Here is a 25,259-nt window from a genome sequence, read left to right as displayed (position 1 = left end):
TCCATTTCTTCCAGGTTGTCCATTTTATTGGCATAGAGTTGCCTGTAGTAGTCTCTTAGGATGCTTTGTATTTCTGTGGTGTCTGTTGTAACTTCTCCTTTGTCATTTCTAATTTTATTGATTTGAGTCCTCTCCTTCTTTTTCTTGATGAGTCTGGCTAATGGTTTATCACTTTTGTGTATCTTCTCAAAGAAGCAGCTTTTAGTTTTATTGATCTTTGCTATTGTTTTCTTTGTTTCTATTTCATTTATTTCTGCTCTGATCTTTATGATTTCTTTCCTTCTGCTAATTTTGAGTTTTGTTTGTACTTCTTTCTCTAGTTCCTTTAGGTGTAAGGTTATATTGTTTACTTGAGGTTTTTCTTGTTTCTTGAGGTAGGCTTGTATAGCTATAAACCTCCCTCTTAGAACTGCTTTTGCTGCATCCCATAGGTTTTGGATCATCGTGTTTTCATTGTCATTTGTCTCTAGGTATTTTTTGATTTCCTCTTTGATTTCTTCAGTGATCTCTTGGTTATTTAGTAACGTATTGTTTAGCCTCCATGTGTTTGTTTTTTTTTTACATTTTTTCCCCTGTAATTCATTTCTAATCTCATAGTGTTGTGGTCAGAAAAGATGCTTGATATGATTTCAATTTTCTTAAATTTACTGAGGCTTGATTTGTGACCCAAGATGTGATCTATCCTGGAGAATTTTCCGTGCGCACTTGAGAAGAAAGTGTAACCTGCTGTTTTTGGATGGAATATCCTATAAATATCAATTAAATGTATCTGGTCTATTGTGTCATTTAAAGCTTCTGTTTCCTTATTTATTTTCATTTCGGATGATCTGTCCATTGGTGTAAGTGAGGTGTTAAAGTCCCCCACTATTATTGTGTTACTGTCGATTTCCCCTTTTATAGCTGTTAGCAGTTGCCTTATGTATTGAGGTGCTCCTATGTTGGGTGCATATATAGTTATAATTGTTATATCTTCTTCTTGGATTGATCCCTTGATCATTATGTAGTGTCCTTCCTTGTCTCTTGTAACATTCTTTATTTTAAAGTCTATTTTATCTGATATGAGTATAGGTACTCCAGCTTTCTTTTGATTTCCATTTGCATGGAATATCTTTTTCCATCCCCTCACTTTCAGTCTGTATGTGTCCCTAGGTCTGAAGTGGGTCTCTTGTAGACAGCATATATATGGGTCTTGTTTTTGTATCCATTCAGCAAGCCTGTGTCTTTTGGTTGGAGCATTTAATCCATTCACGTTTAAGGTAATTATCGATATGTATGTTCCTATGACCATTTTCTTAATTGTTTTGGGTTTGTTTTTGTAGGTCCTTTTCTTCTCTTGTGTTTCCCACTTAGAGAAGTTCCTTTCGCATTTGTTATAGAGCTGGTTTGGTGGTGCTGAATTCTCTTAGCTTTAACTTGTCTGTAAAGCTTTCGATTTCTCCATCAAATGTGAATGAGATCCTTGCTGGGTAGAGTAATCTTGGTTGTAGGTTTTCCCCTTTCATCACTTTAAGTATATCATGCCACTCCCTTCTGGCTTGTAGAGTTTCTGCTGAGAAATCAGCTGTTAACCTTATGGGAGTTCCCTTGTATGTTATTTGTCATTTTTCCCTTGGTGCTTTCAATAATTTTTCTTTGTCTTTAATTTTTGCCAGTTTGATTACTATGTGTCTCTGTGTGTTTCTCCTTGGGTTTATCCTGTATGGGACTCGCTGTGCTTCCTGGACTTGGGTGGCTATTTCCTTTCCCATGTTAGGGAAGTTTTCGACTATAATCTCTTCAAATATTTTCTCGGGTCCTTTCTCTCTCTCTTCTCCTCCTGGGACCCCTAAAATGTGAATGTTGTTGCGTTTAATGTTGTTCCCAGAGGTCTCTTAGGCTGTCTTCATTTCTTTTCATTCTTTTTTCTTTATTCTGTTCCACAGCAGTGAATTCTACCATTCTGTCTTCCAGGTCACTTATCCGTTCTTCTGCCTTAGTTATTCTGCTATTGATTCCTTCTAGTGTAGTCTTCATTTCAGTTATTGTATTGTTCATCTGTTTGTTTGTTCTTTAATTCTTCTAGATCTTTGTTAAACATTTCTTGCATCTTCTCGATCTTTGCCTCCATTCTTTTTCCGAGGTCCTGGATCATCTTTACTATCATTCTTCTGAATTCTTTTTCTGGAAGGTTGCCAATCTCCACTTCATTTAGTTGTTTTTCTAGGGGTTTATCTTGTTCCTTCATCTGGTACAAAGCCCTCTGCCTTTTCATCTTGTCTGTCTTTCTGTGAATGTAGGTTTTGTTCCACAGCCTGCAGGATTGTAGTTCTTCTTGCTTCTGCTGTCTGCCTCTGGTGGATGAAGCTATCTCTACATTCTTTTTTATGATCAAAATGTAATCAGAAAATACATAATGGTTAAATATCCTGCTTTCCCTGAAGCAAGACTCAGATTCCATAAATCTTTGGTGTCTGGTGCAAACTAGCTTTCTAGTTCATAGACAGCCATCTTTCTGCTGTAACTTCACATGGTGGAAGAGATTAGGGTGCTCTCTAGGGTCTCTTTTATAAGGGCACTGATCCCATTCATGAGGGCTCCACCCTCCCGACCTAATTCCCTCCCAAAGGCCCCACTCACCTCTTAATACCATTGTGTTGGGGGGTAGGATTTAAACATATGAATATTTTTAAAAACATCTTTATTGGAATATAATTGCGTTACAATGTTGTGTTAGTTGCTGCTGTATAACAAAGTGAATTAGCTATATGTATACATATATCACCATATCTCCTCCCTCTTGCGTCTCCCTCCCACACCTCTAGGTGGACACAAAGCACCGAGCTGATCTCCCTGTGCTATGCAGCTGCTTCCCACTAGCTATCTATTTTACATTTGGTGGTTAAACATATGAAGTTTGAAGGGACATGAACATTCACTCTATAGCAGTAACTAACTCTGTGAATGATGGTGAATATCTGTTTATATGTCTGCATTCTAGTGTTTCCCCCACTGGAATGAATGCTCGAGGGCAAAACAGATGTCTCAGTCATCTATTGAGAAGACATATGATAGATTCTTGTTGTATAGATTAATGAGTGAATGAAGAATGAATGGGAGCCAAGAAGAGAGTAAGGCATTTACTCAGAAGAGCTCAGCCACATTCATCCTCTCTCTCTTCTCTCTTACATTTCGTTACAAATTGTGTGACTTTTCCTAACAAATATAATAACACGTGTTTAAAGTCATTCCTAGGATATGAGTGAGGCAGGCTGGGAGCTGGGACCCTTTGCTGCAGTGCTTGCAACTGAATGCACTCTCCTCAAGCAACAAAATACAAAGAAACTATAAGGAACCAAAAATAACTGCATGCATACGCAGTTGGGGAAGATTACGGACAAAAAGATACAGAAAGACCAAAAAACCCAACTGCCACTTCTGAAGAGCTAGGAACTGAAACAGGGTGTTGGGAGCAAAAGCAGGGTACTGCGCACGCCCCCTGCACACAACACCACCAAAGGGGTGGGCAAACCACCTAAGCTACCCCTCCGGCCAGAGCCCTGGTCACACCCCGTAAGGAACCAGCTTGCCCCCACTCAGGGAGCGAGCAAGGGAACCTGTTACTTGCTTTCACTCCTTCCTGCACCTTCAGGAGCCCCAGTAAAGCCTTGTCTGAATTTCTTGTCTGGCCTCTAGTCAATTTCTATTGATTGGGGAAGGCCAAGAACCTTGGTCAGTATCAGGAGGACCAGTGGGAAAAAAATAAGCATAAAGAGATAAGCACAAATATAGTCCTTTTAAAACCAATATACAAAATTTTGCTTTTAAAGCTAGTGATATAAATCAGACTGTTGTTAAAAACTTTAACTGTAAGGAAAGAATTAAGTCCTATGTAGTATGTTCTGGTTATAAGTTGAAGTTGTGAATAAAAACACAAATAACCCCATTTAAAAATAGGCCAAGAAGCTTGTATTAGTTTCCTACAGTGGCTGTAACAAATTTCCACAAACGGCATAGCTTAAGACAACAGAAATGCATTCTTTCACACTTTTAGCAGCTTTAGAAGTCTGAAATCAAGGTGTTGACAGGGCTGGCTCCTACTGGGGCTCTGAGGGAGAATCTGATCCATGTCTCTCTCCTAGGTTCTGGTGGTTGCTGGCAATCTTTGGCATTGCTTGGCTTCTGGAACATCATTCCAGTCTCTTTGCCTGTCTCCACATGTCATTCTCTTTGTGTATGTCCATGACCAAATTTCACTCCTCTTATAAGAACACCAGTCAAACTGGACTCAGAGCCCACCCTAATCCAGTATGACCTAACATTGAATTAATTACATCTGCAAAGACCCTATTTCCCCATAAGGTTCCAGGTGGACATGAATTTTGGGGGGACACTACTCAATCCATTATACAGCTGAATAGACATTTCTCTAAAGAAGATATACGAATAGCTTATGATAGGTACATGAAAAGGTGCTCAACATCACTAGTCATCACCCTAGAGCCCGTGCTCCACAATACAAATCAAAACCACAATGAGACACCACTTTACACCCACTAAGATTGCTAAAATCAAAAAGACAGCTAAAGGGACTTCCCTGGTGGTCCAGTGGTTAGGACTCTGAGCTTCCAGTACAGGGGGCGTGGGTTCGATCCCTGGGTGGGGAACTAAGATCCCACATGCTGCACAGCTCGGCCAAAAAAAAAAAGACAGCTAATAAAGAGTGTTGGTGAGAACTGGAACACTCATACACTGCTGGGGTGAATGTAGAATGGTGCACCTTTGGAAAACAGTCTGGCATTTGCTCGAAAAGTTAAACACAGAGTTACCACATGACCCAGCAATTCCACTCCCAGGTATATCTATCTAAGAGAATCAAAAACATATGTCCCCACAAAAACTTGTATAGGATGTACATGAAAGCATTATAGATAACTAAAAAGTGGGAATATCCCAAATCCACCAACTGGTGAATGATTCAACAAAATGTGCTATATCCATTCAGTGGAATATTTTCAGCCACAAACAGGAATGAAGAATTCATTCTATGACATGGATGAACCTTGAAAACATGCTAAGTGAAACAAGGCAGACACAAAAGGCCACATATTGTATGACTCCATTTATAAGAAATGTCCAGAATAGGCAAATCTATAAGACAGAAAATAAATTAGTGGTTTCCAAGGGCTGGGGGCAGGAGAGAATGGGTAGTGACTACTTATGGGTGCAGGGTTTCTTTTAGTGATGAAAACATTCTGGAATTAGATGCTGGTAATAGTTTTCTTCTTTTTTTTTTTTGGCAATAGTTTGGAAACTTGTAAATAAAAATTTACACTGAGAAAAAAGAATGGAAGGATACAGTGTGAGAGTAAAATTTTATACAGTCAGAATATCTAAATAAAAACAAGCTGTGAGGGCTTCCCTGGTGGCACAGTGGTTAAGAATCCACCTGCCAATGCAGGGGACACGGGTTCGAGCCCTGGTCCAGGAAGATCCCACAATGCCTTGGAGCAAATAAGCCCGGGCGCCACAACTACTGAGCCTGTGCTCTAGAGCCCGCAAGCCACAACTACTGAAGCCCGCGTGCCTAGAGCTCATGCTCTGCAACAACAGAAGCCACCACAATGAGAAGCCCATGCACCGCAGCAAAGAGTAGCCCCCGCTCGCCGCAACTAGAGAAAGCCCACGTGCAGCAACAAAGACCCAACTCAGCCAAAAATAAATTAATTAATTAATTAAAAACAAAAAGCAAGCTGTGATGTTTCCTTCTCTGGATCTTTAAGTATTTAATAGATGAAATAATATAAAGTGACTTACCCTATCAAAAACTTAGAGTAGTGATAAAATAACGTTCTTCATGGATTTTGAGTACATGTCTCTCAGTGTAACATGGAAGACTGTGGTACTGGTGTTGTTTGTCACTTGACGTCAAGATCCTAAGGAAGTTCTGTGGTAAATTATCATGGAAGATCTGTGTCAGAAACCTCTGTATCACAAGTTATTTTGGGTACGTTTATAAGACTCCCTTAAAATTTACTCTTCATATCTTGCCTGGAATCAGTTGGACGGTAAAAAATAAATACCAGATTAAAAAACAAACACTGCTTATCTGTTAGATCGCTAAAATCTGACCAATTCACCAATCGGTAAAATGCTGTCACCTTTTAGGCTTTATAACACTCATCAGTATACTGAAGTACATACATGGTGTTTTTGTCTGCCCTTCTTCTGTTTCCCTTTCTGCGGTAAAGGACTTGCCCACCTGGCCACAGGGATGGGCATGTCACCCAACCAAGCCAATCAGAATCCTCCCCTAGGTTGGGACTCTAGAAAGTTCTCCTTCTACCTGTTTGCTGCCTTGTTCTCTACTCTGAGGGGAAAGTCCTTTTTGCCGTAAGAGGGGATGAAGTGACCACTAAAGAGAGTTAGAATAAGGAGAGCTGAGAGATGAAGGGAAAGAATTAATTCTTTACCCTTCTCTTAATCTAGGTGTTTAGAGCTTTACATTTCCCTCTCAGGATTGTTTGAGCACCCTTCCTCTCCTCCCATTTGGTACCAGGGTTGGTCTGCGTGACCAACAGCATACGGCAGAAGTGATGGGATAGCACTTCTGAGTTTAGGTTATAAAAAGACTCCAGGGGCTTCCCTGGTGGCGCAGTAGTTAAGAATCTGCCTGCTAATGCAGGGGACACAGGTTTGAGCTCTGGTCCCGGAAGATACCAGATGCCTCCGAGCAACTAAGCCCTGCACCACAGCTACTGAGCATGCACACGTAGAGCCCGTGCTCCACAACAAGAGAAGCCACCGCAATGAGAAGCCCGTGCACCGCAACGAAGAGTAGCCCCCGCTCGCCACAACTAGAGAAAGCCCATGAGCAGCAATGAAGACCCAACACAGCCAAAAAATAAATCCATAAAATAAATTTATAAAATAAAAATACTTTATATAAAAAAAAGACTCCATATTGGGTTTTCTCTCTGATCCCTCACTCTGGGGAAAGCCAGCTTCTATGCCCTGTGTGCACCTACGGGGAGGCCCTGCGGTGAGGAACCAAAGCCTCCCGCCAACAGCCCTGTAGTGAGCCCGGAGGCGGGTCTTCCAGTCCCGTCAGGTGACTGCAGCCCAAGCTGACTACTCAATGGAAACTTCTGAGAGACCCTGAGCCTTCACCTTCAGACAGCCCCAGACTCCTGACTCTCAGAGACTGTGAGATAATAAATAAATGCTCTGTTGTTTTAAGATGCTAAATTCTGCAGTAATTTATTATGCAGTAGTAGATAACTAATGTGCTCCTCAATGGGTTTTTAGTAAGCCTGCAGTTTAATTTTATTCCAGTATGAACAATTTGTAAGCCCCTCTCCAGGAAAACACATTTTAAGGTGCTCCATTCCTGTATGGATGGTGAAGGGAAATTGAAGACTGGAACCGAGTTGGAGGGCAGCTCTGTCTCTTTCACAAAGGAACCCACTAATTCATTAGAATTAGCAGGTGGCACTGGTCAATCAATGCCCAAGGAGGGCTGCTTCTCATTTGGAAAGGAGACATCTCCATTCTAGACTTTCCAACAGTTGTTAGAAATTTCTAATAAATAGTCTAGGAAATGACTCAAGTTATCAAGGAAATAAGTAATAGAAGATGTGTAAATCTGGCCCATTAAAGACCTTTTATTCACAGGACTTACCCAGGCAACCTCTGAGAAGTCATTTGTGGTCTAATTACCTGCTCTGGGGCCAGGGGGCCTACTCAGATCTCTCAGGACAGAAAACTGTATAATTTTCCATTAAAGATCTCAATTATTCAAAACACATGGAAGAAAGGCAGCACCAGGCCAAGAAATAACTTGATTACTTCTTTGAAGCAAAAGGAAATGGTGAATCTAGAGTCAAACCACATGCAATGCTTATCTGTAGCTCAGAGAACCATGAATGGTGGGTATATTTTTTTCCATCCATATGGGAGTACAGTTAATAAAGAATCTATGTAACTTACTTGGAGAAAGCATTAATATACACACATCTAGCATCAGAATAGGCATTCCTGACATTTTTCTGAAATATTTATCCTAAAAGGCAAATACCTCCAATAAAATCTGCATTTCACCTAAACAAATCACAGCAAAATATTTTCTTCTAGAGCAATAATAAAGAAAAATAACATAAAAATTTTAAACAATGTAGAATCAAGGGAGGAAAGAGACTGAGGTATGTATTAGTAGTTTCTTAAAGTCTATATAAAGGTTACGTATGAAATAATGCCATATGAAGCAACATGGATGGACCCAGAGATAGTCATACTGAGCGAAGTCAGACAGAGAAAGACAAATATGTCATATTGCTTTTACGTGGCATCTAAAGAAAAGGGTACAAATGAACTTATCTACAAAACAGAAACAGTTACAGATGTAGAAAATAAACTTACCGTTACCAGGGGGTAAGGGTAGGAGGAGGGATAAGTTGGAAGGTTGGTATTGACATATATACACTACTATATATAAAACAGATAACTAATAAGGACCTACTGTATAGCACAGGGAACTCTACTCAATACTCTGTAATGGCCTATATGGGAAAAGAATCTTAAAAAAGAGTGGATATATGTATATGTGTAACAGAGTCACTTTGCTGTGCACCTGAAACTAACACAACATTGTAAATCAATTATACTCCAATAAAAAATTTTTTTAAATATTAAATAATATGGGCCAACCATCACCTTGGCCAAGTGTCATAAAACACACCTCATCCCCACTCCAGATGGCTGTCAATAAAAAGTGGCATTTAAAAACACTGACTGAAAAAAAAAAAAAAGGCTATGTAAAGTCTAATAGTAAATCAGACTTCTCAGTTCCCAGCACATTATCATCATTGATCCATGCAGGATGCCTCTTATGTATGTATGTATGTGTTTAATGTCTTTTTATTTGTATACATTCTTGCATAGTGATTACTATCTTTGTATTTTAATTTATGTAATGCAACTGTTATATACATCTCACGGACTCACTTTTGTCATTCAGCTCTGTTTTTAAGACCCATCCATGCTGTTGTGTACATGGTTACTCTCTTGACGTGTAGTTCTCCACAGTGTCAATTTCCCAGTTGGGGACACCAGCTTGCCTCCATAAATAATGGCACAATGAACATTCTCAAGACGTCTCCTTACGGACCTGCATGAGAACATCTTTGGGATATATATCTCCAGGAGAACTGCTGAGTCAGAGATTTTGTTCTTTTTTTTTTTTTTTTGGCCATATCACACGGCTTGCGGGATCTTAATTCCCCAATCAGGGATTGAACCCAGGCCCCTGCAGTGGGAGCGCAGAGTCCTAACCACTGGACCGGCAGGGTAGTCCCCAGAGACTTTATTCTTATTGATATGACAAAGTACTGCCAGCTAGTTCTTCAGAATAAGTCTCCATTCCCACCAGTATTATATCAGGTTTCCTATATCCCCACCCTCTGGCTAGACTTGGTGTTATCTGCTTTTTACATTTTTGAGAATCCAATAGGTGCAAAGTGGGATCTTGTTTTAATTTACACTTATTACTGGGTTGGAGTATCTCTTCATAGGCTCACTTTTTCCTTTGTTGTCAACTGCTGTTTGTATCCTTTAGCCAGTTTTCCTATTGGGCTGCTTTTCCTTTTGATTTCCAAATTTTTATTAATCCCATGTTAGGATTGCAAATATCTTCTCCCTATTGTCTGTCAACATTGCCCATGGCAGTCTTCACTGAACCTAAAACATTCATGTCAATGTAGTCAAATTATACTTACATTACAGCAATGCTTTTAAAGCAGTATGAAGTCTTTTCCTGTGTCTGGGTCACAATGGCATTCCCCTACAATTTGTTCTGCTACATTTACAGTTTTACATTCTATATTTAGGTCTTAAGTTCATCTGGAATCCATCTTTGTACGTGGTGTTTGATGGGGAACCAATTTTTATTTACCTACATATGCTAAGCTGGTTTCCCCAACACCATTTACTAGACAATCCAGCCTTTCTCCATTTTTATTTTATGATGGCACTTTAGGGGCTTCCCTCGTGGCGCAGTGGTTAAGAATCTGCCTGCCAATGCAGGGGACATGGGTCTGAGCCATGGTCCGGGAAGATCCCACATGCCGCGGAGCAACAAAGCCCAGGCGCCACAACTACTTGAGCTTGTGCTCTAGGGCCCATGAGCCACAAATGCTGAAGCCTGCGTGCCTACAGTCCATGCTCCACAACAAGAGAAGCTACCGCAGTGAGAAGCCCACCCACGGCAACAAAGAGTGGACCCGCTAGCTGCAACTACAGAAAGCCCGTACACAGCAACGAAGACACAATGCAGCCAAAAATAAATAAATAAAATAAATTTATGATGGCACTTTATTGTATATTAAATTCTTATATGTACATGGGCTGGTCTCCATTTTTTTTTTTTTTTAGTTTATTTGCCAGTTCTTGCACCAATCTCATTTGACTTTTTGGTTAATATTTGGTAAGGCATATCTCCATCTTATTTCTTTTTAAGGTTGTCTTAATTATTTATTTTGTTATTCTTCCATAAACGTTTTAGAATAAGATTAATGAGTTTATTATAAAACTAGAGTTGGAATTTTGACAGATTTCACTAAATTTATAGACTAATTTGGAGAAAATCTGACATTCCTAAAATATTGCTACCCCATTTAAACGCATTACTTAGGGCTTCCCTGGTGGCGCAGTGGTTGAGAGTCCACCTGCCGATGCAGGGGACACGGGTTCATGCCCTGGTCTGGGAAGATCCCACATGCTGTGGAGCAGGTAGGCCCGTGAGCCATGGTCACTGAGCCTGTGCGTCCAGAGCCTGTGCTCCGCAACAGGAGAGGCCACAACAGTGAGAGGCCCACATACCGCAAAAAGAAAAAAAGCATTACTTAGATAATTAACCATATTCTTATTAGACTTTGAAAGTTTGTTTCCACTGATGTTCTGTTGCAATTATGAGTGGTATCTTATTATTTTTTAAAAAATAAATTTATTTATTTATTTATTTTTGGCTGCGTTGGGTCTTCATTGCTGTGTGCGGGCTTTCTCTAGTTGTGGCGAGCGGGAACTAATCTTTGTTGTGGTGGGCGGGCTTCTCATTGCAGTAGCTTTTCTTTATTGTGGAACACGGGCTCTAGGCGCACAGGCTTTAGTAGTTGTGGCGTGTGGGCTCAGTATAGTTGTGGCTCACGGGCTCTAGAGCTCAGGCTCAGTATATGTGGCACACGGGCTTAGTTGCTCCGTGGCATGTGGGACCTTCCTGGACCAGGGTTCGAACCCGTGTCCCCTGCATTGGCCCGAATGGTATCTTATTGCTTACGGTTTGGCTATTGATAGTGGAAGGAAATGCTACCAATTTTTCTAAGTAATTCTTATATTTGGCAACTTTGCTGTACCTCCTTAGAGGGTCTAATAATCACATTGGTTTTTCCATTCATTAAACCAGGAAGGCTCCTTCTGATGCCCCAATCTAATAATACTCTTGTTTAGAGAAATTAATAAAGAAATTTTAATTTGCAAAACTATCCTTTAACTGATTAAGTTAAAGTCAGGATTTCAGTAGCAAGCTTCTCTAAATGTTCTTTGTGCACCAGTGCAATGAAGCACTTCTGGGCAAAATGGCTCCATAGTTTATTAGACTTGATAAGTACAGTACTATCCTCTTGGAGACTCAGAACGTGCAAATTTAAAAGTTCCTAGAAGTGGGACTTCCCTGGTGGCACAGTGGTTAAGAATCCGCCTGACAATGAGGGGACACGGGTTCGAGCCCTGGTCCGGGAAGACCCCGCATGCCGCGGAGCAACTAAGCCTGTGCGCTACAACTACTGAGCCTGCGCTCTAGAGCTCGCGAGCCACAACTACTGAGCCCACGCGACACAACTACTGAAGCCCCTGCGCGTAAAGTCCGTGCTCCGCAATGAAGAGCAGCCCCTGCTCGCTGCAACTAGAGAAAGCCCGCGCGCAGCAACAAAGACCCAACACAGCCAAAAACAAAGAAAGAAAGAAAGAACATGCTTGATGAAAAAACGAAGTTCCTAGAAGCACTGCAATATAGCTGCTTAACTTTTCCAAATATTTCAGACCACAAACTTTTTCCAAATATATAACAAATTTTGATACTCCCTATTTAAATACCTAATCCATGAATTACTTATATTTATACCTTCTATGTCTCAGAAGACCAGGGGAAGTTTGGCAAGATTTGAGATCTTTCCTATGAGCTTAAGAATTTAAATCTTTTTTCTTTCTAGATTGGAACCATGTTTTGATGCGTCCAATGAAAACATAGTGGGTTACTGCTCACTTCCCATATCTGTTCCAACATGTTTCTTGGTGATAATAGGACTCCGATACACACATTGTTGAATCTAACTTTTAAGTCAGTCTATTTTTTCTCTTTATTTATTTATTTATTTATTTATTTATTTATTTATTCTTTTTTTAAATCTTTTATCTCAGTCAGTCTAATTTTATGAGGTAAATTACTTAAACCTTTATTCTTGTATTTTCTATCCTGCATTAAAAGAGTGTTTTACCTTTAGGTTATTTGCAGTGGTTTTCCAACTTGCTGTTTCAGCCAAGGAATCCTTAGCTCCAGTGAGATCTTATTTTAAGGCTATTATGTGCAACATATTAGAGTGAAGTGCCAGGCCCCGGTCACCTGGAGGCTCAGCGCCACCTGGAGGCCGCTCCCCAGAACACAGCTTGAAAAGCATGTGTGACAATAGCAACGTCCCCAACAACTCTGGCTTAGTTCTTTTAAAACAAACAAAGAGGGACTTCCTTGGTGGCACAGTGGTTGGGAATCCGCCTGCCAATGCAGGATAAACGGGTTCGAGCCCTGGTCTGGGAAGATCCCACATGCCGCGGAGCAACTAAGCCCATGCGCCACAACTACTGAGCCTGCGCTCTGGAGCCCACGTGCCACAACTACTGAGCCTATGTGCCACAACTACTGAAGCCCACACGTCTAGAGCCCGTGCTCCACAACAAGAGAAGCCACAGCAATTAGAAGCCCGCGCACCACAAGGAAGAGTAGCCCTCGTTCCACAAGAAAGAGTAGCCCCCGCTAGCCGCAACTAGAGAAAGCCTGCGTGCAGCAATGAAGACCCAGCGCAGCCAAAAATAAATAAATAAATTTATTAAAAAACCAAACCAAAACAAAAAACAAAGAAAAACACGAATAATTTTAAGAACCTCTGAATCGTGATACATCTTCTCCCGAAAAATTAAGGATTTCATTTTAACAGAGTAGGAGAGTGTGGTAGAAAGAACCTGGGACAGGGGCAAGAAACTGAGATTTTAGTCCCAGGTGGCCTACCATCCAGATGTGTGAACCTGGCAATGCCTCTTGGGCCATTTGCTTGTAAAGGTGTGAGTGGGGAACATGGAGGTGGGGGTGTGGAGGCTACTGAAATAGATCCCTGTGGAGTGCTCTGAACTGTTCCATGAGCTCTCACATGGGCTGGAGGGGACTGTGGGTCCCCATTCTCCCCACCCCCTGCCTCCCTTCAAAAGGAGCAGCTCTGTTTACCTTTGTTTTTGGTAATCACTTTTACACTGGGATTTACATAAGACTTTTTCTGAACAAAGAGCAGAGTTCAACAGCTTAAAAACTGGTGTATATATATATATATATATATATATATATATATATATATATATATATATATATATAAAATCACTGTACTAGATAACCTCTACAGTCATTTTTAACTTCAACATTTTGAGTTAGAGACTTTTTTTTTTTAACCAAGACAGAAAATAAGCCTTTAACAAGAGTAAATCAAATTTTTTTGGGGGGGCACACCCCGTGGCTTGTGGACCAGGGATTGAACCCAGGCCCTCGGCAGTGAGAGTGCAGAGTCCAACCAACGGACTGCCAGGGAATTCCCAGAGTAAATCATTTTTAACTGAGGAACAAACCAGGGTAAAAGCTTTTCTTGCTGACGAAAGCAAACCAGAGTCAGCGGTGAGTCACCACCTTTAACTTGGGCACAAACCCAGCACTAATGTCCAGCTGGGATCTAGTTAAAGAATCAAACGTAATATTTCACTTTTCTGCCTTTTGTGTTATTACCTAAATGTGATACTTATTGAAAATACTAAGAAAACTCCGTTCAAAGGATTAAAAAAACCCTAACTTTATTAGCTTTAAAAACAAAACTGTTACAATTAATCACAAAGACTCCCCCCCAAATTACATTCTGCTTTTATCACCTTGATAGGATGAGGAATGTTTAAATGTCCTCAAAATACAGAAGAGCCAAAGTTGACAAATAACAAAGCACTACAAACTACGAATTGCCACTTCAAACACACTAAAATGTGGAACACACACATGTGAGTTACTGACCAGCTTCTTGAAGTACCATAATATTCACTACAGTCGATAGTACCAGAAAGGTGATGTGCCCCAAAATGTAACACAAGATCACACAGGTGTTCAGGTAAAATAACAAATTCAACTCCTGGGTTCAGTTAACAGAAAAGTGAAATGGTGGAGAAACGTTTCTTAAACTTGGAGGATATGCACAATACAGCACGAATGAAATCACGGGCGCCCCGACTTGGGCTGAGGAAGCAGTGGGAAGAGTATGGCACAAGAACAGGATTAGCCACCTTCATCTCTCCTCAGTCCCCAATATGAGTTAGGAAGACTGGGGACTACGCAGAAAACAATACAGAAAAACACACATTAGCTGCATAGATATAAATCTTCCCTTAAGGCAAGAATGGACATTCAGTCAAAGCTACGCTTTGTTCTAAGCAGCCTGCAGAATGTGGTTTTGTTTCAAAAGGAAATGCAGGTTTACAAGATGGACCACATGGCTGATTTAGTAAAAGGCCTTTAAACTTTTGTTTAAATGGACAGAGACACTTTGACTCAGTCCAAGGTTAGTTCTTAACCCTAGCTGGAAACTTCTACTTTGAACTTGACCATTTTTATAATTTTTTTGGTCAGTGAACCTAGGAGTCGTTGCAAAATTCAGTGGCTTTTTTGCCTGTATATTTGGTAATAATAATAACACTCTACACATTTTTACAATTTCCCCCGATTCATGATTTTTTTGGTATTTTATTTATTTTTTATACAGCAGATTCTTATTAGTTATCCATTTTATACACATCAGTGTATACATTACAATCCCAATCTCCCAATTCATCCCCCAACACTTTCCCGCCTTGGTGTCCATACATTTGTTCTCTACATCTGGGTCTCTCTTTCTGCCCCGCAAACTGGTTCATCTGTACCATGCAATTAAAAAAAACTGCATTTCAATGAAGATGTTCTGGCTGACCCCACTTCAAAGGAAGTTTAAAAAACATGTATTTATCAAATTGTTGGACAAGGTTCACAAATCTTACTCTTTAAATTTATTTAACCTTTTAAAAGGCGAGGTTCTACAGCATGGACTTACCTCCTCAGCTAGGAGGAAACTACTTCTCCAAGTCTTTAGTTTCTTTATATTGTCACACTTATTATCAGTAATTTATTTCCCTTCCTACAGGAAGATATAAATGCAAGTGTGCCAAGAAGAGAAAGACTGACCAAGCTCACCTGTAGGACGGGTATGAAGTACACAACTGTGGAGAAAAGAGAGAGATCCAGCAGACAGTGACCCTGATGAACCAAAGAATTTTGTACATTTTCCAATGCTTAATTAGGCGTGAGATTTCCCCTTTTACAAATGAAGCCATGGTCTGTAAGAGTCTATATAGAAACCTGAAGCACAGGTCAGCCTTCAATCTTCAACAGAACTCCATCTTACGAGCACTGAGTGAGCACGCCATTCCACTGCAAGCTCTTTTCAAATCATATTAGATCTCGTTATGCTTCATGAGAATCACATCTCAAGTATGCCTATTTATATTTTAATCTCATTACTATGAAATCTAGGAAAGCCCACATATTGATAAAATGTCAACACAATTCCTTGCTACCAAGACAATATTTAAGTAGATTCCAAACCCAATGGTACACTGACAACAAAGACAAAACATGGAACATCGAATTCACTCATTAAAATTACTAAGTCACTGATTTCATCAGATAAGATTTTTCTTATTCATTGTATCGCATCGGGGAAAAGGAATTTTTTCCCTTTTGTTTATTTGTTTCTTTTCTTATGACTGGGACTCACTGCCTCTGAGTGTCTTTAAGAGGCTAAGGTGAGAAAAACTAGAGGAAGGCCCTAGCCTGGGAGTTAGGACTGCCAATTCTAGAACCAGGGCTGCCTTCTGTGGGCTTCACAGCAAGTCACCGCTCCTGTTTTCTAATCTGAGTAACACGAAGAGTACATTATGATTTCCAAAGTCATCTTCAGCTCTGTAATTGCGATTCTGAGAAATCAAACCTTTTCACTTTACATCACAACTTTTTTTTTTTGCTCTGCTGTGTGGCATGCGGGATCTTAGTTCCCTGACCAGGGATTGAACCCAGGCCCCCTGCAGTGGAAGCACGGAGTCCTAACCACTGGACCACCAGGGAATTCCCTATATCACAACATTTTAAAAAGACAGAATTACTGTGAGTGGGAAACAAAAACAACCGTATTCTAGAATGGAAGTGCTAACCTGACTCTATCTCCTGGCATCTCTTTGATTTGAACATCCCATAAACCACAATGTTTACCTAAACTTCTACGTTATAAACAACAAGGTCCTACTGCACAGCACAGGGAACTACATTCAATATCCTGTGATAAACCATAATGGAAAAGAATATAAAAAAGAATATGTATATATATGTATAACTGAATCACTTTGCTGTATGGCAGAGATTAACAAAACATTGCAAATCAACTAAACTTCAATTTTATAAAAAACCCTTTATGTTGAACTTAGAAGTTCCCAGGAGCTTTTATTTGGCTCTTAATTACTGATAGGTTTTAGTGTATAATATTTTGGCGAAGGAGAATGTGAAAAGACTAGTTGGCTTTCACCTGGTTTTCAGCTCTCCAAGGCAAGGGAACTAACTGTTCTTACCATTTCTGCTTCTTAGCACCTTAAACTAGTAGATGCTCACGGGGGTACACTTTTAAATAGATTAACTTCCGGTTTCATCCAGTGGGTAAATTGAAAGAACCTAGACCATAACAGCCCATGCATTACAGGTTCTGTCGACTATTTTTACTGTCGTACAATTTTCTTATCCTTTGCAAATGTTTTTTCCTAACGAAAAACATCATCTTCTTTCCTCATAACTGTCTACATAAATTGATTCCCAAGAAGAGGTTATCATTTCTAAAGAAAACATAGCTACCATATTATCAGTTAAATCTAAGCAATGACTCAATTTCAAAGAATAAGTAGATAAACTTATTAGAAGGTACGTAAAAAGAAAAAGATGCATGAGACTTATCTCTCACAAGATGGATACATGAACTGGATACAAAATAGCCAAAAAAAGAGCTCATAATACCTGGGGAGATCCTGGTTGATTTCACGATATTTAAAAGTCAATGGGAGGGAATTCCCTGGCGATCCAGTGGTTAGGACTTGGTGCTTTCACTGCTGAGGGCTCGGGTTCCATCCCTGGTCAAGGCCCCATAAGCCGTGGGGCATGGCCAAAAATTAAAAAAAAAAAAAAAAAAAGTTAATGGGCATATAGTAGTTTTTCTTTTAGAGTTCATCTTGTGGAAATATTATACGAGAAAGAATGAAAATATTAATGTTTTCCTTTCAGAAAAGTTTAATATATATTAAATAATTATATTTTAAATAAAAATATATATTACTTAATATATATTTAATTTTGGTTTAAGTTTTTCTTCAATTTATTCAACACTGGAAAAAAAGAAAGAAAAGAGAAAAAGAAATATTCAGGTAATTTGCATTGTTTGACTTGAAAAGACAGTTTTAAGTTAGGGATAGAATATTCTTTAATTGGAAGGTAGAGCATGAAAGCCAAGCCAGATAATAAAACATCATGACTTTTGACCACTTAGAAAATTATAGCAAATAAATATGATCTAAAAGGAAATTCAAAAATTCCCAAATGTTGAAAATACACACATTTCCTGACTTAGGGTCCGTCCTGCAATAAGTTAGTACACCCAGATAAGATTAAAGAGTGACAAAATGCTGAATTTAGAACTGGAAAGTAAATTTATTAAGTGGCTGCCAGTTAAACTGCCAAATAATGAGTTTAATAAACTGCTTACAGAATCACAAGTTTCAACTGAATTTACACTGAGGCTTACCAGTGGTGGATAGATACAAATAGAAGAGTTGATCATCTCAGAGTATTTGAGGGCAAGGAAAATATAGAAAACTCTTTTTTTTTTCAATAAAGTTTATGTCCTTAGAAATAAATTCTACCATAATAAGAACATCTAGACCACAGAAATACATTACCAAAAATGTATAGACAGCACAGTCTGAATTTCTGCATTATTCTTTCTTTGTAGTGGCAGCCATATTGGTTTATTAGTCTAAACTCACACGTCCCTGCACAGACACACCAGGGAACCCCAGACACTTGCCATACAAAGAAAACCTCGGAGTGAGCAGAGAATCAGCAGAGCCACTTGACCTGAAGCAAAGCATTCTTAGTTTTGATGCTTCTCTATAAAAGGGACCTCAAAGTCCAAAGAGACCACAAAGAGTTAAGAAGATGTCTGCTTCTACCTTAGCAGGTTCAACGATACACTCTGAAACACAAGTAGGAAACACTTCTATTTTAGGGGAAAATGCCAACTGGAAGCCAGGGTAAAAAAATTTCACCCAGAAGAAAGTCCAATTAACAAAACTATCTCTGTTTGCCCCCATCTTTCCCTAATTCACAGAAAAAGAATGTGTGTGACTTTTCTTTCAAATCAAACTGAAAAATGTTTAAATGGACAATTTAAAAATGGAAAATCTTATCATGACCTTTTCTAATTCAAGAATAATGACACACAAATATGCACAACAAAAACTCAACTGGTGGTTGAAGACAGTCCGAGCTACAGGCCAGGACATGGTCACAAATGGTAGAGTGCAGTGGCCGCCTGAGGTAACAGTCATCAAGCTCACAAGGGATACGTCCTGCCTTCCAAAGCAACAGCTCTGTGTCCGGGAGGGATGGCACATCAGGAACTGGGGTCTGTGTATCACTTTCGGGATGAGAACAATGTGCACATAGATTTGGGTCCCTTGATTCTGACAGTCAAAGGGAATTGGGTATTTCTTCCCCAAAGTTAAGGAAAAAACACTTGAGAAAAATGATTTTCTACGAATTATTCTCTATGTCAGGTTTCTTTCTGTGCAAAAAATTCCATGTATATTGAAGAGCAATTAACCATTTACCAATAGATTAGTTGGAAGCCAATAGACCATTACAAAAAAAACCCACACTACATTATTAAAATTGTAAGACTATTTTTAAGTTCTTAAAAATGGTACTGCACTCATTGACTAGAGTTTTCATTTTGCGGTACCCCATGCTATATGGAAGCAGGGAAATCAACGTTGCTGGAGGGAGCCATTCTCCCAATTTGCTGTTGTTAAAAATGGTCAAGAGTTGCCACATGTTGGGGGCTAATCCTTTAATTTAACGTGCTGCTCAGAGCAACAGTTAAAATTTTGAACAGGTAAACCTGGCTGCTACTCTGTACTCCCTTGTCCCCAAGGCAGGCGCTCTGTTCCCTCCTGTCCTCGCCTCAGCTGAGCAGCGGTCCCGGGCAGGCATGTCTCCACCACCCCAGCCCAGGTGGCAGCAGCCTCGCCCCACAACCAAAGCCTCACAGCGTGCAGTCGAAGGCCCGGGGCTTGCTCAGGGCTGCAGTCAGAGGTTCAGGGCGCCTTGTCTGGGTGATTTTCTGTTTGGGATTTTTTGTTTCCTCTTCCTCTTCAGTTTCACTTTCACAGACATGAACCACCACGCTCGGTGTCGACTCGGTTCCCGCGTGAAGTTCATATTTTTCTCCTGTGGAGGTAAACAGCAAAGGAAGGGTTCTGTCCCTTGGAACTTCTTGCTCTACTCATAGTTTCATTGCTCATTATAGGTTTTTCCATCTTTAAATCCTATTTCAGAGAACTTCATCTTGTCTTGGCATTAGAGAACTGATGCTTTAAGGTTCTTAAAAGAGTTTTGGCATTTTAAGACAATAGCTAGTACGGAGTACTGAGGTCTTGGGGGTTAAAATGTAAGTGCTAATTACTGTTCTATGAATAACACAAGTACGTCTGCTTAATTTCATAAGGGTTTCTGGCTTTCCCTTGGTAGACACCTGTAAGGTTCCGGGCAGCATCGGCAGTCTCGTTACTATAGGACCTCAGAGATCCAAGATACAGCTCTGATGTCTAAAAACAACAACTAGCCACTTCCCCTCAAAATGCCTTTTGTATCCCCTATAATAGACATAACATTACTTTAGGCGGACAACTTGTATGAACAACAATGGCGCCGATTTCTTAGATTGTCTTAAAGGGATGAGAGAGACAGAGAAATCAAAGAGAAGGAAAAGAAGAAATGAAAAATAAATACAGGAGAAGAGTCTGGAAGGGATGATATGGTATCACCACCAGTTCCCTGATGTACTAGTCAACGTGACGTCTGTCTATTTGGATGGCAACTAACATTCACTAACGACCTGTTATATACTAGAATTTATAGCGGTAAAAACCGCAGTTAGATTAATTATTACATATATATCATGTAATCCTTATAACCACGTTGAAAGGTAGCTATTATGATCGCTATTTTGGATTTTAGAGGAGAAAACAGAGGCTCAGAAAATTGAAGCTAAGTAACTTGCTCAAGTTCACAAAGTTAGCAAATGCTAGAATTTGAACCCAGGTTTTATCCTCCATGCTGAACATGCTCTTACTACTTGGCTAGAACACAACTTGCTGAATACAGTCATTAATACCAAAGTTTCTTGGGAAAAAAAACAGGAGAGACAGAAGTTTGTTACCTGGTCCCAATTTGGAAACAGCACAGAGTAAATCATAATTTATAACAGGCATCGCGTCTTCCCCCTGCTTCCACCCCACTGGAGGCGACGCAGGAGGGGAGATGAGGAACTGTTTGACCGGCTGGGGGGGCAGTAAATACGATTTGTCCTGTGTTTCACTGGACATCTGTACCTGCAGGGAGGGAGATGTTCAGAATTTGACTGGACTATATTTTTCTCTTTCATCTTTACATTAACTGTAACATCTCTTGGGAGAACATCTCTTGGGAGAACATCTCTTGGGAGAAAATTTTTAAAAATTAAAAATTTCTCTTTAACAGTACATCTCCCAGTGGCTGGGTCAGGGTCTGTGCCTGTCTGGTTCACCACTGAACACTCAGTGCACAGCATTATGTGCTCAATAAAGATTAGTTGAATAGAAAAATAAATTGGTGGAGAGATGAATGAACAATGAATGGTACTAAGCACTGAATCCCAGTTTTAGAAGAGATTAGGTTATACCATCTCCATCAATTCCACAAAGAAAAGTCCAAACATGGGTTTCATTTGGAGTATGACATGACAAACCCCTTAATTTTTTTTTTTTATTTTGAAAGCTAAGACCAAGGGAAAAAATTCTGTGTTGAAAATAAAACAGTGCCCTTAACACATCATCTAATGCCTTTATTTCACTAATTCTTCCGAGAAGAGTCCTATCAATGTAGGATTAGAATAATAAGCATAGCCAATTCTTGGCAACCCACAATTCTTCTCTTTATTCTTATTAGAATAATAAGCAAGCCAATTCTTTTCAATTCCAAAGTCTAAAACAGTCTTTCTGTACGTGCCGTGCCTCCTCCCTGCTCACCCCTTCGGCTGGGAGCCATTTTCAAAGGGGTGCCTCATATGAATCACAGCACACGGAAATGATTCCAGAGACTACTTTCTCACTTCTTCCAAGGATATCCCAGCACGAGTGCCATTCTAGATGCACAGGAGAAAAGTTAACTCACTGGCCTTAAGGTGTTAGGGCTTACTTAACCTTCTCAACCCCAGTTGAGAAAAGCTGCCAGAAAAATGAATTCCTTAAACTGAATAAAAAAGAGGTTGAAACTCTTTTCATGTTTAAGCAAAACAAAGCTAGGACGGCAAATATGCTTAATAAATAAATGTATATATCTGTAAAATAAAGGAAAAAATAGTTTTCTCCTTGGGGATTGTTCATATCAAAGACCTCTGGCATAATAATAGAGAAAGTGGAGAACTGACAGTATTTCTGGATGGAGGAAAACAAGTTTAGAGAACACTGCCCTCTGCAGCACGAAGTACCTGTGCGAAATACAGCTTCAGCTTCTTCCCATTGAAGTCTGTCTCGTGGAGTTCTATTCGAGCCCGTGCTGCTGCTTCAGGGTTGCTGAAATTTATTCGGACTCTTCTAAAGCTTTTAAACAGCTGAAACGTAACTTGGTCATCATAGATGGTGAAAAGCGCTTCAAATCTCTCCTACAAATTGAGGGGCAGCCAGGCAGAGAGAATGGGGGCGGGGGGAGAAACGACAAACCTTTACCAAGAGGAAATTTAAGTCATTAAACATAATTAATGGGATAGAACTCATTATAATTTGCCTTTTTCCCCAAAAAAGCATTTTTTTCTTGTAGGTATACAAGAACAGGTATCCTGTTAGTCATATGCTAAAATTCTGCAGTTTGCCCTTATTCTAAAAATAACCTTATTAAATATAGTGTAGATTCATATTATAAAATCATATGTAAAGTATTATAAAAAACGTAAGGTATAAAAATCATAAAAACATTCCCAATTATAGAACAAAAACATTACTATCATTTTGAAGTCCACAGTGTGTCAGAGTTTCTACCCCCATCCTATTCCTTTCCTGCTTCAAAGTAACCATTTTCTGGAATTTTGTGCTTATCTTTCCCTTGCTTTTCTTTACAGTTTTACAACAGTTATATGGATCCCTAAATATTGAATCATTTTGCACATATTCCTCTGTAACTTGCTTTTTTTTTTTTTTTTTTTTTGCGGTACGCGGGCCTCTCACTGCTGTGGCCTCTCCCGTTGCGGAGCACAGGCTCCAGATGCGCAGGCTCAGCGGTGATGGCTCACAGGCCCAGCTGCTCCATGGCATGTGGGATCCTCCCGGACCGGGGCACGAACCCGTGTCCCCTGCATCGGCAGGCGGACTCTCAACCACTGCGCCACCAGGGAAGCCCTGTAACTTGCTTTTTGTTCCTAAGATTCTTCCTTGCTGCTGCGTGTAACTGTGAGCTATCCTTTTCATGACTGTATAGTATTCCACTGTAGAGCCGTACCACAATTCCTCTAGTGCTGCTGGACTCTGAACTGCCTCCAGATTCTGCTACTACAGTGCTGCTATGAACATTCTTGGTACTATATGCATGAGTTTCTCTGAAGTGCAATCCCTGGGCCTTAGCACTGGCACATCTTTAACTTTAGTAGATGTTGCCAAATAGTTTTCCAAAGAGCTTATATCAGTTTACTCTCTAAGAGTGAATGTGTGTTCTGGTTGCATCATATCTATGCCAACATTTTATAAAGACCTTTAAATTTTTATCAATGTGAAGTAGGGAATATGAAATGGGCTCTAATTTTGGTTATAATTCACGTTTCTCTGAATAATAAAGAGTTTGAACCTCGTTTCATGTTTATTGGCCATTTGGGGCTCCTCTTAATGTGATGTATCTGTTCATGTCTTTTGTCCATTCTTCTATTGGGTTGTCTTTTTTTATTGAGTCATGGGAGTTCTATAGAAATACTACTTCTTTGTCAATTATAGGTACCATAAATATTAAAATTTGAACATTACTAACTGTATCCACTTTTTCCTTTTGTGTTGTGTCTTGAGAAATCCTTCTGCACTCTGAGATCACAATGATGTTCTCCCGGATTGTCTTCTCAAAGTTTTATGGTTTTACGTTTCATGTTTAAGTCCTTACTTAACATAACACAGATGTGTATGAGGTGCCCCCCCTCACCCCAGTAACCACCATCTCTTTTTCTATCACTCTAGATTAGACTGTATTTTTTAGCATTTTGTATAAATATACTTTTGGTGTGTGTGTGGGGAGGTCCAGGTTTTTTCCCTGAGCATAATCATTTTGAGATTCATATTACTGGGTTCTCTTTTGTGGTCCTTCTTATTGTCAAGTAGAATTCCACTGTAAGGATGTTTACCCATGTACCTGCTGATGGACATCTCGGCTGTTTCTAGTTTTGAACTATTAGGTATTAGGCTGCTATGAACATTCATGTACACATTTTGGGTAGATATATGATTTTATTTCTTTTGGGTAAATACCTAAGAGTAGAATGGCTGAATTGTATGACAAGTATATGATCAACTTTTCAGAAACTGATTTTCAAAGTGATTGTACCATTTTACATTTACACCAACAGTGTATAAGAGTTCTAGCTGCTCCACATTCTCACCAACGTTTGGTATGGTCAGTCTTCTTAACTTCAGCCATTGTACTGGGATACAGTATTATCTCACTGTAGTTTTAATTCACACTTCCCTAATGACTACTGATACTGAGTATCTTTTCCTAAGTTTATTTGCCATCTCTATAATTTCTTGGGTCAAGTGTCTATTCAAATCTTTTCCCACTTTTAACTTGGGCTATCTTTCTTATTAAGTTGTAAGAGTTCTTTTATGTATTCTATATAGAAGCCCTTTGTCAAGTCTATGTCTTTCAAATATTGTCCTTGCTTTCCTTTTTCATTTTGAAAGAGTATCTTTTGAAAAGCAAGTTTTTTGTTTTGTTTTGTTTTTGGATGAAGTGTTGACTCCGTGTGTTGACTTAAAAAAAAACCTTTGTGCTTTTTCAGGGAGATCAGCTCGGTGCTTTGTGACCAACTAGAGGGATGGGATAGGGAGGATGGGAGGGAGGGAGACGCAAGAGGGAAGAGATATGGGGATATATGTATATGTATAGCTGATTCACTTTGTTATGAAGCAGAAACTAACACACGATGGTAAAGCAATTATACCCCAATAAAGATGTTAAAAAAAAAGAACTGTATCCAGTATAAACGCACATAAGTATAAAAAATAAAGACAATAAATAACTTAAAAAACCCCACAAAAAAACTTTGTGCTTTTTGTGTCATATTTAGGAAATCTCAGCCATACCCAAGGTCACTAAGATTTTTTCCTATGCTTTCTTGTAGACGTTTTATAGCTTAGTTCTTACGTTTAGGTCTATGATCCACTTCAAGTTAATTTTTGTATGTGAGACAAGGGTCAAAGTTCATTTTTTATCCCATATGGCTATCCCTTTGTTCCAGCACCCATTGTTGGAATGATTATCCTTTCCCCTGTGCACTGAAAACTATAAGACATAGTTGAAA

General features: G+C 39.6%; 1 protein-coding gene across 3 annotated transcripts in view; it reads right to left on the bottom strand.

Annotated features, from left to right (window-relative positions):
• Positions 1-4,570: 4,570 nt before the first annotated feature.
• RCAN3 (RCAN family member 3) overlaps positions 4,571-25,259 on the bottom strand; it is a 41,935-nt gene continuing 21,246 nt past the window's right edge. For 2 of the 3 annotated variants that reach the window (XM_032633795.1, XM_032633803.1), the window contains exons 3-5: positions 22,197-22,370; positions 20,889-21,060; positions 17,853-19,897 (exon numbers count right to left, since the gene is read on the bottom strand). In XM_032633795.1, coding sequence (XP_032489686.1) covers positions 19,713-19,897; positions 20,889-21,060; positions 22,197-22,370 — 531 coding nt within the window. In that variant the 3' untranslated portion in view covers positions 17,853-19,712. Of the gene's footprint in view, positions 5,924-17,410; positions 17,524-17,852; positions 19,898-20,888; positions 21,061-22,196; positions 22,371-25,259 lie in introns of those variants that run through there. The other variant, XM_032633787.1, reaches the window with a different exon arrangement.

Source organism: Phocoena sinus, chromosome 1 (genome assembly GCF_008692025.1).
Source record: "Phocoena sinus isolate mPhoSin1 chromosome 1, mPhoSin1.pri, whole genome shotgun sequence".
Lineage (NCBI taxonomy): Eukaryota > Metazoa > Chordata > Mammalia > Artiodactyla > Phocoenidae > Phocoena > Phocoena sinus.
Note: the sequence above shows the minus strand (reverse complement) of the source record. Positions and strands in the feature narration are given on the sequence as shown.